A 12,173-nucleotide genomic window follows, 5' to 3' on the forward strand; every position below is an offset into this window, starting at 1 on the left:
AATATCCTACGACTGGGTTCCTACTTTGTCTGATGACAGCTGTGGGCCAGAAATGAACTTAAATGACCTTGTCAGTGTTGTACAGCTTTCGGCCAGTGGTGGCAGCACCGAGCACAATGCACGATTAAGCAACGCCCCAGTCTGAGAAGAAGGGCGATGTTTTGGTTTATGTGGTATTTATTTTAGAAATCTTGAACATTTACAGCAAATTTGAAGTAGGATTTCTTTGTTTTCATCTCTGCCATTGTCCGTCTTGGTATGTCCCAAAAAATTCACACAACACGTCTCTGCATGCCTTCTGAAACGATTTAAACTTTTCATTTAGTTTTCGGCATCAACTGTAAAGGTAGTGTATTTATGCTTGTTTTAGTCGACTTTATGTTAGTTTGATATGATTTCAAAGGTTTATGTATAGCTTTGTGGCTGTATTCGACCATTTAGCGTAATCTTGTAAAGTCATGATTATATAAACAGTCATTTTATGCCTTTATGTAAAGAAAGATGCGTTTTTAAAGGTGTTGTGATGTAAAAAGTAACTGTGTTAATTGGTGACTTCCTGTCGAAAACGTCGTGGTTGTTTTACAACCAACGTTGAAGATGGAAAATGCCCTCATGTTCTCTACTTCGCCCTCTTCTTTCTTTATTTTTCACTAATTTACCACGAGTTATTGTTTAATTTAAACAAAATACTTGAGAGGGCACATTAAGGTTTTAACATCTGTTGTACTCGATAACCACAGACGTGTTCAGCTGAAGACTCCAGTTAACATGGTCACATTTCAAAACAGTACACCTTGTTGTTTGTTGACTGTCAACTGATTGTTGAACAGAAGCTCAAACAGAAGTTCATGCAAAAGTGGCAAAGAGAGCTGAAATGTATGACATTATGTGATTTCTATTATCCATACAGGAGTTCAAACTGGAAAATAAAATATTATCTGAAAACCAAAAGTCAGAGGTGTAAAAAGTATATGACTATTGTACTCAAGTAAAAGTGCAGTTACTCTGGTTAAAATGTACCTAGGTAAAAGTTAGTAGGTTACTGTTCTATTATCCTCTCAAGTGAAAGTAAAAAGTACTCAATTTAAATGTTACTTTAGGTAGACGCTACTGAGTAATTGAACAGTAATATGATCTTCTTCTTATTGGCAATGACAACAAGAGAAAAGCTCTCCAACCAGGTTGTTCAGGTAAACTCACACCTCTTGTTAAAACAAAATGCACAGCAACGTGAACAGTGTTATTTAAGCCTGTATTGTGTTGATAGGTGTGTATAGGTATATATGTGTATATAGGAATTTGTGTTTATAGTTAAACATATTAATGTCTCCACTATCCAATCTGTAACATATTCAACATGTACATAACAGCTGTAGAGAAAGGTATAATGTACGATCTAAACCATCCTTTGATTTATAAATTATTTTTTTCTGTTGCCATCAGAGAAACTATAAAAATTATTTGTCAGCTTGGTGCTGTTTTGAAGAATACTCATACATTATTTAAGTAATTATTGTCTTTAGGACTTGCTGCGTGCTATCCTTTGTTATTTGTATTGTGTGTTCTGTTTGTGCTCTATTTGTGATTGGGATCTGAGTCACAGAAATAAATGAAAAGAAAAAAATGGAAAAGGAAGGGAAGTTGAAATATGGTGACTGGCTTCTTTAAAAAAAACATTTAGAACCGGAAGTTGAAAACTACACATTTCTTTAACTTTTTAGCAATTGACAAACATGTGTTGGTTACTTGGGGTTACTGTGAATGTTGGCTTGAGTCAACAGCATAACAAAAGTCAGAGAGGAAGAAAAACACAAAGAGAGAGAGGAGATGGACAGAAGCAGAGCAACGTCAACATAACAAAACATGATAGAAAGATAATAACATCATTATGACTGATGAACACAGAAGTACCAGTTTGAGTCGAGGCCAAATGCAAGAAGCTGAAAAAGAAATTATTAAATTTCCTCTTTTGTCTGTTTCAGTCTCCAGGAGCAGGCAGGATGTCTGTGAGCAGGACCACAGCTGATGGGGTCACTGTGATCACTTTGACCTCAGACCCCAAAAGCCTTTGTCCCCCTTTTTGCCAAGTCATTAAAAATCTTTGCTACAGTCCTCCATGCTTCTCCTTATCTCAGGACCTGCGGAGGGTCCAGGGAGCTTCTCAGTCAATACTGGGGGTGAGTTTTAACCTTGTATGTTTTATGTTGCTCTGCAAATTCTGCCTTTAAGTTCACAACTGTTTAACACAACAGTTTTTGATTTATTTATTGTTTAGCAAATACATTTCATGGGATAATTTTCTGTATGTAAATACGTCCACAATTGTTTTTTTTTCTTCGCAAAAACTGCGTATTATTGCCATTCTTTGCCATTATATGTATTTCCATGCCATTATGGAGTTTGCCCATTACTTGTAGGGATGCACAATATTATTGGCATGATATTCAGATAATGACTCACAAAGTTAAATATCTGTGTATGAATATTTGAATACAGCTATAAAATCTTGTTTTTCATTACTTAATGTCCTCATTTGTCAAAGAATTCATTTTTCATTGATGGCAGGATCAGGTGTTGGCTTGTTTTATGTCTGGTTCAACAACAAATAGACTGTTAGAGTAAGACTACCAGGTAAATTCTAGTACAGGAAAGGAAGTGGATTTGGCTGTAGATTTGTTTGTGTGGACCTAAAAAATGTTGATGACTTTGGAAATAGCAGCATATTGGATATTGGGAAAAATCTAATCTCATTGATCCCTACGTTTTCATGTCTCTGTACCTACCATCCATCCCTAGGCATAATTCTAGTGTTAGGGAAATTAAAGTGAGACAACATCATGAAACATTGAGAAATGTGTTTCCTCACCACAGCGTTGTTCTTATATTATCTCTAACAGTTAAACCTGTTAACAGCAGTTTTCAAAGTACACTTGTTAATTCATAATTTTGCTCAAGTTGTGCATCTTCTTCCACAGGCTCTGCAAATTCTGATTGGCTTGCTGAACATTGCTTTGGGTGCAATCGTCATCTGCAATACCCCGTTATGGCCCGGCTATGACTACATATTTCCTTTCTGGATAGGAGGAATGGTAAGCTGAAAGTTTGTCAGCAGATTTATTGATGTATTTGTTTCGTTCTTGTATGCCACTACCAAAAATTCTGCAGAATTTTTTCCCCCAAAGTCTACACAAACATACCCAATACACAGTTAGAGCAAAGGCAGAACTTTGTTTAGGATGTTTTGTTGACTAAAAGGGGATTCTGTTCCCAGCTTTTACCTTATGGGATGATCCAAAAAACATGTAGCCATTACAGAAGGCACTGAAAGTGTGAGCACTACAGGCTAATAAAGACATTCTTCACATTGTGTTGATCTTTAACATATCAGGGCAGAAATACGAAGCCAGTCACATGTGAGGTTAAAGCAAAAACATGTTACTCTTCCACCTAGAGAGTAGATCCTTAGAGCTCAGAGTCTCAGACTGATTTAACTCATGGTTATTGCTTAGTAAAGCAATTTCACAGTAATATTAACTGATCTCATTTACACATCATTTGTTTTAAAGTCATTCAGAGGTGGAATTGTTTCTTGATCACTGGAAAGTTTGGGTATCATAAAAACTCTTGTGCACTTCTGTCAGCTCTTGCAGAAAGTAGTCTACTCTTTACTCTATTAACTGTGCTATTACTGCCCTCATCATTAGATGTTTAATACAGTAAGGGCAATTTGCATGGAAAGGTGTGGATTTTTTTCCCCAAATAACTGCATATGAGCTCAATGTCTCTGCGCGCCTGTGTGTACCCCAAATAATAACAACATATTAATGTATTATGCCCTAAAGGATCAAAATAGCAGCAATGACCAATGACGTTCCAGGGGTTGAGCCAATGGTGGCCAGGACCGACTGTAGTCCCCTGAAATCTGATTGGCCACCTGAAATCCATAAAATGACTGATGGCTATTTCCCTTTCAGCCATTGACTAATAATGTTGGCATACTCAATCACTAAGTATATGTTAACCTACGTTAGACTAGTTTTACAAACTTAAATATCCTCACTGTGAGGTGTATGAAAGTCGCCCAGCCATCCTCATATATTTCTGTATGTGGCCCCCAGTGGAAAAAAGTTTCACCTCTGCCTTAAATGAGTAAAATTGTATTTATTACATATAATGTGTTGTGTTTTTATGTCTTCTTCAGTTCATTTTATTTGGTGGCATGTGCATCTTGTCTGAAAAGCACCCCAGTCCTTGTGTGGTGAGTAGCATAGTGCAGCAGTATCATGTGCGATTTTACATCACTGTTACTGTAGGATGTTGCTTTTGTTCCACTGTGATTAAAAAGACAACTGCTTTTCTCTTCAGGCCGTCCTTAATGTGATTCTGAATCTATCAGGAGCTGGTTTTGCCATCGCAGGCATCATTCTCAACAGCATCAATTTAGCCATTGCTGCGTTTTGGCTTTGTGAACAAGACTTCAACGATGACTCTGGGTTCTATGGAGACGCAACTCCGTCTCCTCGGGAGAACACCATGACCGACAAATGCCTCATAGCAGAAGAGTTCTTCCTGGTAAGAGTTTAAAAAAATCTACTTGGAAGGTTAACTTGAGAGTGAAAAAGGAAGGTATTACAGGGAAAGTTGCTGTTTATAGCTATTATTTGTATGGCTAAAAATCAGTGACTTTAATGATAGTCAGTTGGGGCCAAAAAGGACTCCGGGGGAAGAGTGCTTGCTTTTTTTCTACACAGTGGAAAATTTTGTCAACACAGTGTGGATGCTGACAATCCAAAATCATTTAAAAAGTGAACATCTTTGCCAGATATCCTCATCCCAGCATTATAACAGCCAAAATACGACTGAAATGCCCTAAAAGGGTTATGCGAGGCCCAGAGGTTTAAACATAGACCAAAAAAGCACACAGCACAGCATAATCAAAATTATTCACTGCGGCGAAATAGGTATTTACAATCATTTGAATTCAGTGAGCTTCCATTATAGTTTGTTAAAGCTTAACACTTTTAATTGGAAATACAAAATTGAAACAAAAAAAAAACACGTGTAAAATGAAAGTTTACACTAGTAATTTATTAAAAATATCTATTAGAAGAATATAAAGGTAACACTGTTTGTTTTGCTTGTGTGAACCAACAGGGGCTCTATAGAGGCATTTTTGCCTTGATGATTGCCCTGTCAGTCCTGGAGTTCTTCATCACCATCAGCTCTGCCGTGCTGGGGATCAAGGCTCTGTGCAGCACCAAAATGGGACAAAACAAGGTAGAGTCTATAAACATATCCGACTGCTGTAACTGTTATTTTTTCAAACATGGAAGGTGGCTTAGCACAGAGGTCTGTAATCTTTAGGTAAAAAAATAAACATGAATATCTTCAGCACAAAAGAAGATATATATTTTTGGAAATTTCCAGAGGATTACTCAAATTTGGACAGGCATGATGTCAACATTTGCGAAAAAAGTTGATATTACCTAGGGGTGGGAATCTTTAGGCACCTCGCGATTCGATTCGATTACGATTCAGAGAGCTACGATTCAATTCTAAATCGGTTCTTGATGTATTTTGATGCATGTTTTTTTAACAACATATCTGTTGTTCTCACTGTGTCCACTGACTTTTTATTAAGACATTACATTTGTCGTTAGAGAACTACTGTTAGTCTCTGTCTTGCTGTTACGTGCAAAGAGCAATAAAGCATTCAGAGAAAACAAAATTATTTTGCTATACCAGAACAAAAAATGCCATTTTATAGAAAATGATGCAATATAAAATTATATAGCAATATTTAACAATAGTGCTTTCAAACCTATCTTGTAATAACTAACACTAGCTTAACAAAAGGCTGCCATTAGACAAAAATAAATAAGACTTTGGCCTGCAACAATTCTCTGAAAAAGGAGACAAAAAATTATGTCCTTCCAAAACAGCTTGTGAGCTTCATGGCTACAGAAACTCCAAAAAACAAAGCAAATGTTAAGCACGTTTGCTGTGAGTTAGTGAAGGGCAAATTTACAAGTTCTTGTGTAAAAACGAGCTGACCTTATGTTCAGATGCAAGTATGCTACAGTACTTGTTTACTTCCTCCTTAGCCCTTGCAGACGTGGGCTGTACAGCTCAGCTCTCGGTCATTGCTCTTGTTTGGAGCACGTATGACATTAGCTTCCAGTCATCAAAGATAAAATGCGCGGTTATTGTTACATTACATTTAGTGGCAATTAATGTCCACGCATCAAATGTTACTGCTATCCTACCCACTTACAGCAGCGATGCCATGGCCTGTTTTGGTTTGGTTGTTAAGCGTCAGGATGGCCATGCTCCAGCATATGCAGCAGCGCTAGAAAGCCCTGGTTCTCCACGACCGAGTACGGCGTAAATCCCAGTCAATAAATGTTGGATGGACTTGTTGATTTGCTTCACCTTTTCCGAGGAGGTTGGGAACTTTGTTTCTCTGGTTAGCAGAGGCACTTTAGCAACAGCGGCAGGGGCAGGTTTCCCTCCTCCTCTGGGTGGAAGCAAATTATATGTGTCTAATCTTCGTTGTGTCTCCGAAGTATTTTAATTTGGCATGACAGAGCTACAAACGGCGTGGCTTCTGTCTAATTCAATTACACCGGCGATGTTATAAAAGCAGAAATTCCTCGAAAGTGATTAAATAATCTGTTTAGGTTTATTGTATGCCAGGCCACTGTGTTTTGAACCACCAGGCCAAATTTCAGTCATGAAAAACATCTCTAAGTTTGTAAAATTAAACTTTAAAATCATGAAAAATGAGGCAGTAAAATCTTCACTAGGATGCTGTTGGTGTGTCTGTTGATTGAGCTGAAGCCACGCCCACTCACGAGAAATACAGTTCTACTCAGTTAAAAAGTGATACAACCTAAATGGTATTCTATGTTATAACTCCCCTTTAAAGCCATCACAGAAATAATCACATTTATGTCATGACACAAAGACAGTTTAGAGAGCTAAAAAGTCTCAGTTTCATTTTCTCATTCTGCATTTAACTCTTTGGGAATTTCTTATATCTCATTGTCCGAGTTATGTGAAGTTAAGTCTCTCCTGTTTATGAGACGTCTTTGTTATTAAGTCGCTGCTGAAAGCACTCCATTCCCAGGCAAAGCTCTTCAAAGTAAAAGTCTTTGATGATTAACATTGGAGGCAGGAATAAACCGTGTCTATCATTGGATACTTCACTGAACTTAAGCATCCCAATGCTAACAGACACGAGGGATTGAACTGTGGCTACTTTGACAGTGACAGTCCGTTTCTTTTAATCATCCAGGGCTAAAGACAAGTTAAATTTGGATTATAACACCTTCAGCAGGTAATATGTTTGTTCCTGCTGCATCTTGTTGTTATGATGCTTTTAATGACCCATAGGCCGCACTGGCTGATAGATTTGGTAATTTACCTCACAATGAACAAAAGCACAGCGTGTAGCTGGTTGTTAACTCTTAATGAAGGCAGTGACATCAGCTAATAACAGACTGTACTGAGATGAACTGCTCGGTGATGTGATATCGTGGTGGATCCCTATATTTGCCCTGCCCAAATGAACCAAGCCAGGAAAGAGGTGAACAATTTTCTTAATTCAGTCACACATAGATCTCAGTGTTTTCACAGGCACAAGCAACCTTATTCCAACATTTTTTTGTGTGTGAAGACACAAATCTTGAATTTCACTTTAAAGCAACTCTAAAAGTTGATGTAATTTTGGCTTCTTATTCTCATATCAGTCAAAGCTCTTCTCATCAGAACGGGGTCAAACTATTACATCAAGATACCTCTAAATTATGATTTTTAAAATCAAATATCAGCTGAGTAAAAAATAGCAGGATAGAACATAATGAAAACAAAGAATACATTCATGAAACTTTCCATTAACCTGAGTATCTGCAAAATGACACCGTGGTGTCAATTTTTAAGCTCAGTCAGCCACAAACTCATGTCAGCAACTATCACAGGGGTATTTTGGCTTCAAAGCAGTTCATCTACAGGAGACCTGCCCATTTTGATTACTAGCTAATGAGCTCAGTTAGAGTGGGCACCCTGTGCACAAAGGCTATATGGCTGTCCCAGACTTCACAGTCTTTGTGTGTGTTAGGATGGCCAGATTAGGCAGTAACAGAGCCATGCATTTGTACGTACTAGTCCTTACAACCAACATGATGATGTTAGAGGGAAAGGGGGCGGGGCTAGACTAGGCCTGGAAAGATGACTGTAAACAAAAATACTGTTTTTACTGTACTGCATTAATTTGTCCATACAGACATTATGATGATCAAAATTTTCCATGTTTGCCTGGCTGAATTCAGGTTTAAAAAGTTGTTAAATGAAGAGAAACATATTTGAATCAATGTATTGTGTAAATATGTGGACATAAAAGATTTAAGCTCCTCTGCTTAAGAAGTGTTACAAAGTTAAACTAGAAAAGCACTTGGAGAGCACGATTTATGTGATTTACTGATTTAATTTTTCTCATTTAGAGCCCTGATGAGCAAGAACACTACCAAAAGCTGCAGAAGGATGTCACCAGTAACCCTGTGGCCTGAAGCAAAATCTCCTCCATGTGCCATCAGTTAAAGGACACTACAGTATAATCCTATGCATTTATATCATTGACCTAACTATACGTAGCAGAAATGAGTTACAAAAATTCAGTATGTTTAGTCTTTACTGCACTTCTCTTTCCTTTCTGCTTAAAATGTTTGCACTTATATTTTAGAGAATTTTAAATGCTGTGCACTTTATAAGACGTGATGCTCTCCCTTTAATTCTCTCTTATTTTTTTAATGACATACACATGAGGACAAAATTATTAGCCCCCCTATGAAAATTTGAGTTTTCCTCGAGATTTTCCCAAGTGCTGTTAAACAGAGAGTTTTTAACACCGCTTCTCCAAACATCCTAGTTTTATTTTGATACATTATTTTACTTTGCACTCAAAAACAAAAGTATTTTACTAAACCCAAAAACTACCAGGGTCTAAATTGTTAGCCCCCTTCAGAACTGACTTTTTAGTCAAGCCAAAGCAAAAACCACTGTTACTCAATGATGTGCCTTCAGTTTACAATGCTCAAAGCTTTTAAATCAAGTTAAAACCAGCAGTTATTTCCCAGTTTACACACATTATAAAAGCCTCTGAAAGGGTTTGAGCTGTAACTTGAGAAGGCACCGGGCCATAAACAAAAGAAATCGGTTTAGAAGTGAGAAAAAGAATTGTCCATGCTCACAAAGCAGGAGAAGGAGCTACAAAATTATTACAGCGTTTCCAAGCATAAAGAGCTGGAGTGAGAAGTAAAATCAAGAAATTCAGAGAGCCACACAGTCTAGACCAAGCCTGGCAGAGAGAGGAAGAGAAAGATTTCAAAGACTCTGGAAAAAAATGGTGAGAGATGTGTCCAAAGACCCCAGAACAACTGCCAAGATACTAGTGAAGGACTTAGCCAAGTCAGGAACTGTAGTCTCTGAGAAGACCATCACTAGAGCCCTGCACAGGAATGGACTGGGAGGTTGCAGACCAAGAAAAACTCCCCTTTAGCAGAAGACCTTCAAACCAGACTGAAGTCTGGTAAGGACAACCTGGAGAAGGATTATGAATCCTGGAAGTGTGTCCTTTGGTTAAATTAAACTAAACTAGAGCTCTTTGGCCAGAGAGACATTGGTGATGTTTAGAGAAAGAAGGGAGAGGCCATGAAGAAAGAAGGATATGTGGAGATTTGAAGGAAAACCTTAGCAAGTCAGCAGCAAGACTGGGTCTATGCTGTCACTTTTTCTACCATCACGACAACAACCCAACATATACGTCACTCTTGGTGAGGAACTACCTTCAGAAGGCCAAAGTGAGCGTTATTGAGTGGCCTGCACAAAGCCCTGACTTAACTCCCATTGGAAATCTGTGGGGTGAACTGAAGACGAAGGTCCATGCCAGAAGGTCGTGAAATCTGGAGGAGCTTGAGAGACTGACCAAAGAAGAACGGGCTGGGATTCTTCAGGAGACGTGTCAGAGACTTGTTGAAAACTACAACAAATGACTGCAGGCTGTTATTCAGCAAAACGGAGACACAGCTGACTGTTAGCGAGGGGGGCTAATAATTTAGACCCTGGTAGTTCTTGTTTTTTGTGGAATATTTTCATTTCTATGTGCAAAGTAAAATAATTTCAGCCTCCAAAATAAAACTAGGATGTTTGAAAAAGCTGTGTTAAAAATTCTTTGCTGTGTTTATCAGCACTTGAAAAATATGTTTAAATCAATGACATTTTCATTGGGGTGAATAATTTTGTCCTCATGTATATGTCTAATATTTTATAAGTCATCTATTAAGCAGTGTGCCTTATGGGTAGTAGGTTGTTAGCTGAAAAGATGTGTCAATCATGTAGGTTACATTGTTTTTATTTTGTAGAAGTTATCCATTTGGAAAATAAAGACCTCCAAAGATAGTTTTAAAGGTGTCATTGTCATTTTTTCAAATTCACCCATTTATTATTCTATAATTTCTAAATTTACCTTGCACATAACACTTTGTCGTAGTGTTTAAAATGTCCCATAGCAAAAAGAGCTTTTAAAAATAAATCATTGTTTATTAATGGCAGGCATTAAGCAGGATTTGATCTGACTTACTTGTGCAGATATCTGTCAGTCTTTTTTTTCCAAAGTGATGGGAGTAGCATGGTTTTGTGTTGTATCTTCCATTTTTATCTCTTTTTTTTCTAAAGATAAAAAAGCTGCAGGTAGGCAGGATAAACAAGGAGGAGAAAGTGTTGGTCACATGAGCCGAAGACCCGAGGGCATGTGCAGACAGAGTTGTTCTAACAAAGAAATCCAAATCTTTCTGGTTAGCATTTCTGTACCTGCTGTCACATTTCCAACATAATAGAACTCAGAATCCTCACTTGTTACCAACAGCTTCTGTTAGACAATGAGCTTGACTGTTGGAAATTTAAAGCTATGCTTTTAAATAAACACTTTGTGCTAATTGGCCTACAGCTCAATGAGTGGAGCATTAATCTGTGCCTTTTGACTTATTTACAAGTGTTTGTTCTTTAACTTTATTGTGGAGCTTTAACAAAGCATCATCACATAATCAGGGATGGAGAGATGGGCAAACTGAAGTGAAAGATGCAACAATTTTGGATTTTATAGAAAATGCATGTCTAGGATTTTTGTGGCACCTGTTTCGAACCAGCAAACCTAAGAAGTCTTTTTGGAGGTATCAAGGATAATTGGAGCAACAGTGTGGCGTGCAAATCCAGACAGACAGACAGACATGCTGCCAATTATAGTAGTGAGATTTCCAAAACATTAAAAAATGAATTCCCTACATTTTTTAGACACCACCAAACTTTTTTTTTTTTCCTTGGAAAATGAAACCAATTAAAAAAAAACAAACAAATATATTAACTGACACACATCCATCCATCCACACATCTATCTGGAAAACCTTCAATACTAAGCGTTTGGGGAAGGGCAGAGGCTTTGAAAAAAACTCAGCGTGTGATTGGATGAATGTTCTGTCTGTCACATCTTTACGGGACAATCAGAGCAACAAAACGTGACGTAGCCCCTACCAAGGTGCGTGTGTGCAGCTACTTAGGAATAACGCGAACCATGGCGACTGTAGACATGTCAGTACGTGCTTTTTGGCAGTTTTGAAACGAAAACAACTCACTGCTGTTCTTTGTTCTTCTTTTAACGAAGAAATGTCATCAAGTTCTGATAAAACTGGTGTTTTAACAGCATCAACGCTACGCTCTTCCGCCATAATTGCATCGGTATCTTGTTGCTGCTTGCTTACATCAACAACTCCGCTGGGCCTGAAAGTACTGCCCAGTGTCACTGATTGGTCCTGTCACTTTCTAACCAGGCCCAGACTGTTCAGATGGGAGCTTTGCAAGATGGATTCGCCAGTGAAAAACAAGGAAACAGGCGTATCCATCTGCTTTGCAAGGTTATAAATATTTCCCAAATGCTTAAAAGAATCTTTCTGTAAATCCTAAAGATTTAAATAAGATCAACCACCCCCCCCCACCCCCCCCCCCCAAAAGAAAAACAATCAATGAAAATTTTCTGAAATAATTTCAAGTAAATTCTCAAAAAAATCAAAACAATTCCACTCAACATTTCTTCTCTAATGCTGATGTAGATAATGAATCATGAT

At 37.8% G+C, this 12,173-nt stretch overlaps 1 protein-coding gene across 1 annotated transcript; it reads left to right on the forward strand.

Annotated features, from left to right (window-relative positions):
- The first annotated feature begins 118 nt into the window (after nt 1-118).
- Nucleotides 119-10,455, forward strand: LOC121514100 (membrane-spanning 4-domains subfamily A member 4A-like). Its single transcript, XM_041794188.1, has 7 exons — nt 119-256; nt 1,983-2,177; nt 2,976-3,089; nt 4,202-4,258; nt 4,366-4,572; nt 5,155-5,277; nt 8,502-10,455. Exons 2-7 carry the CDS (start codon nt 2,001-2,003, stop codon nt 8,565-8,567), a joined length of 744 nt encoding a protein of 247 aa, XP_041650122.1. The 5' UTR covers nt 119-256; nt 1,983-2,000; the 3' UTR covers nt 8,568-10,455.
- Nucleotides 10,456-12,173: the final 1,718 nt, after the last annotated feature.

The sequence above is a fragment of the Cheilinus undulatus genome, linkage group 8 (genome assembly GCF_018320785.1).
Source record: "Cheilinus undulatus linkage group 8, ASM1832078v1, whole genome shotgun sequence".
NCBI classification, from domain to species: domain Eukaryota; kingdom Metazoa; phylum Chordata; class Actinopteri; order Labriformes; family Labridae; genus Cheilinus; species Cheilinus undulatus.

Bases quoted from the DNA above. Each gene is read 5' to 3' on its own strand.
- LOC121514100 (XM_041794188.1), top strand. From the start codon at position 2,001: ATGTCTGTGAGCAGGACCACAGCTGATGGGGTCACTGTGATCACTTTG. The intron at 2,178-2,975 runs GTGAGTTTTAAC...CTTCTTCCACAG, and splicing joins CTTCTCAGTCAATACTGGGG to GCTCTGCAAATTCTGATTGG. The intron at 4,259-4,365 runs GTGAGTAGCATA...TTTTCTCTTCAG, and splicing joins AGCACCCCAGTCCTTGTGTG to GCCGTCCTTAATGTGATTCT.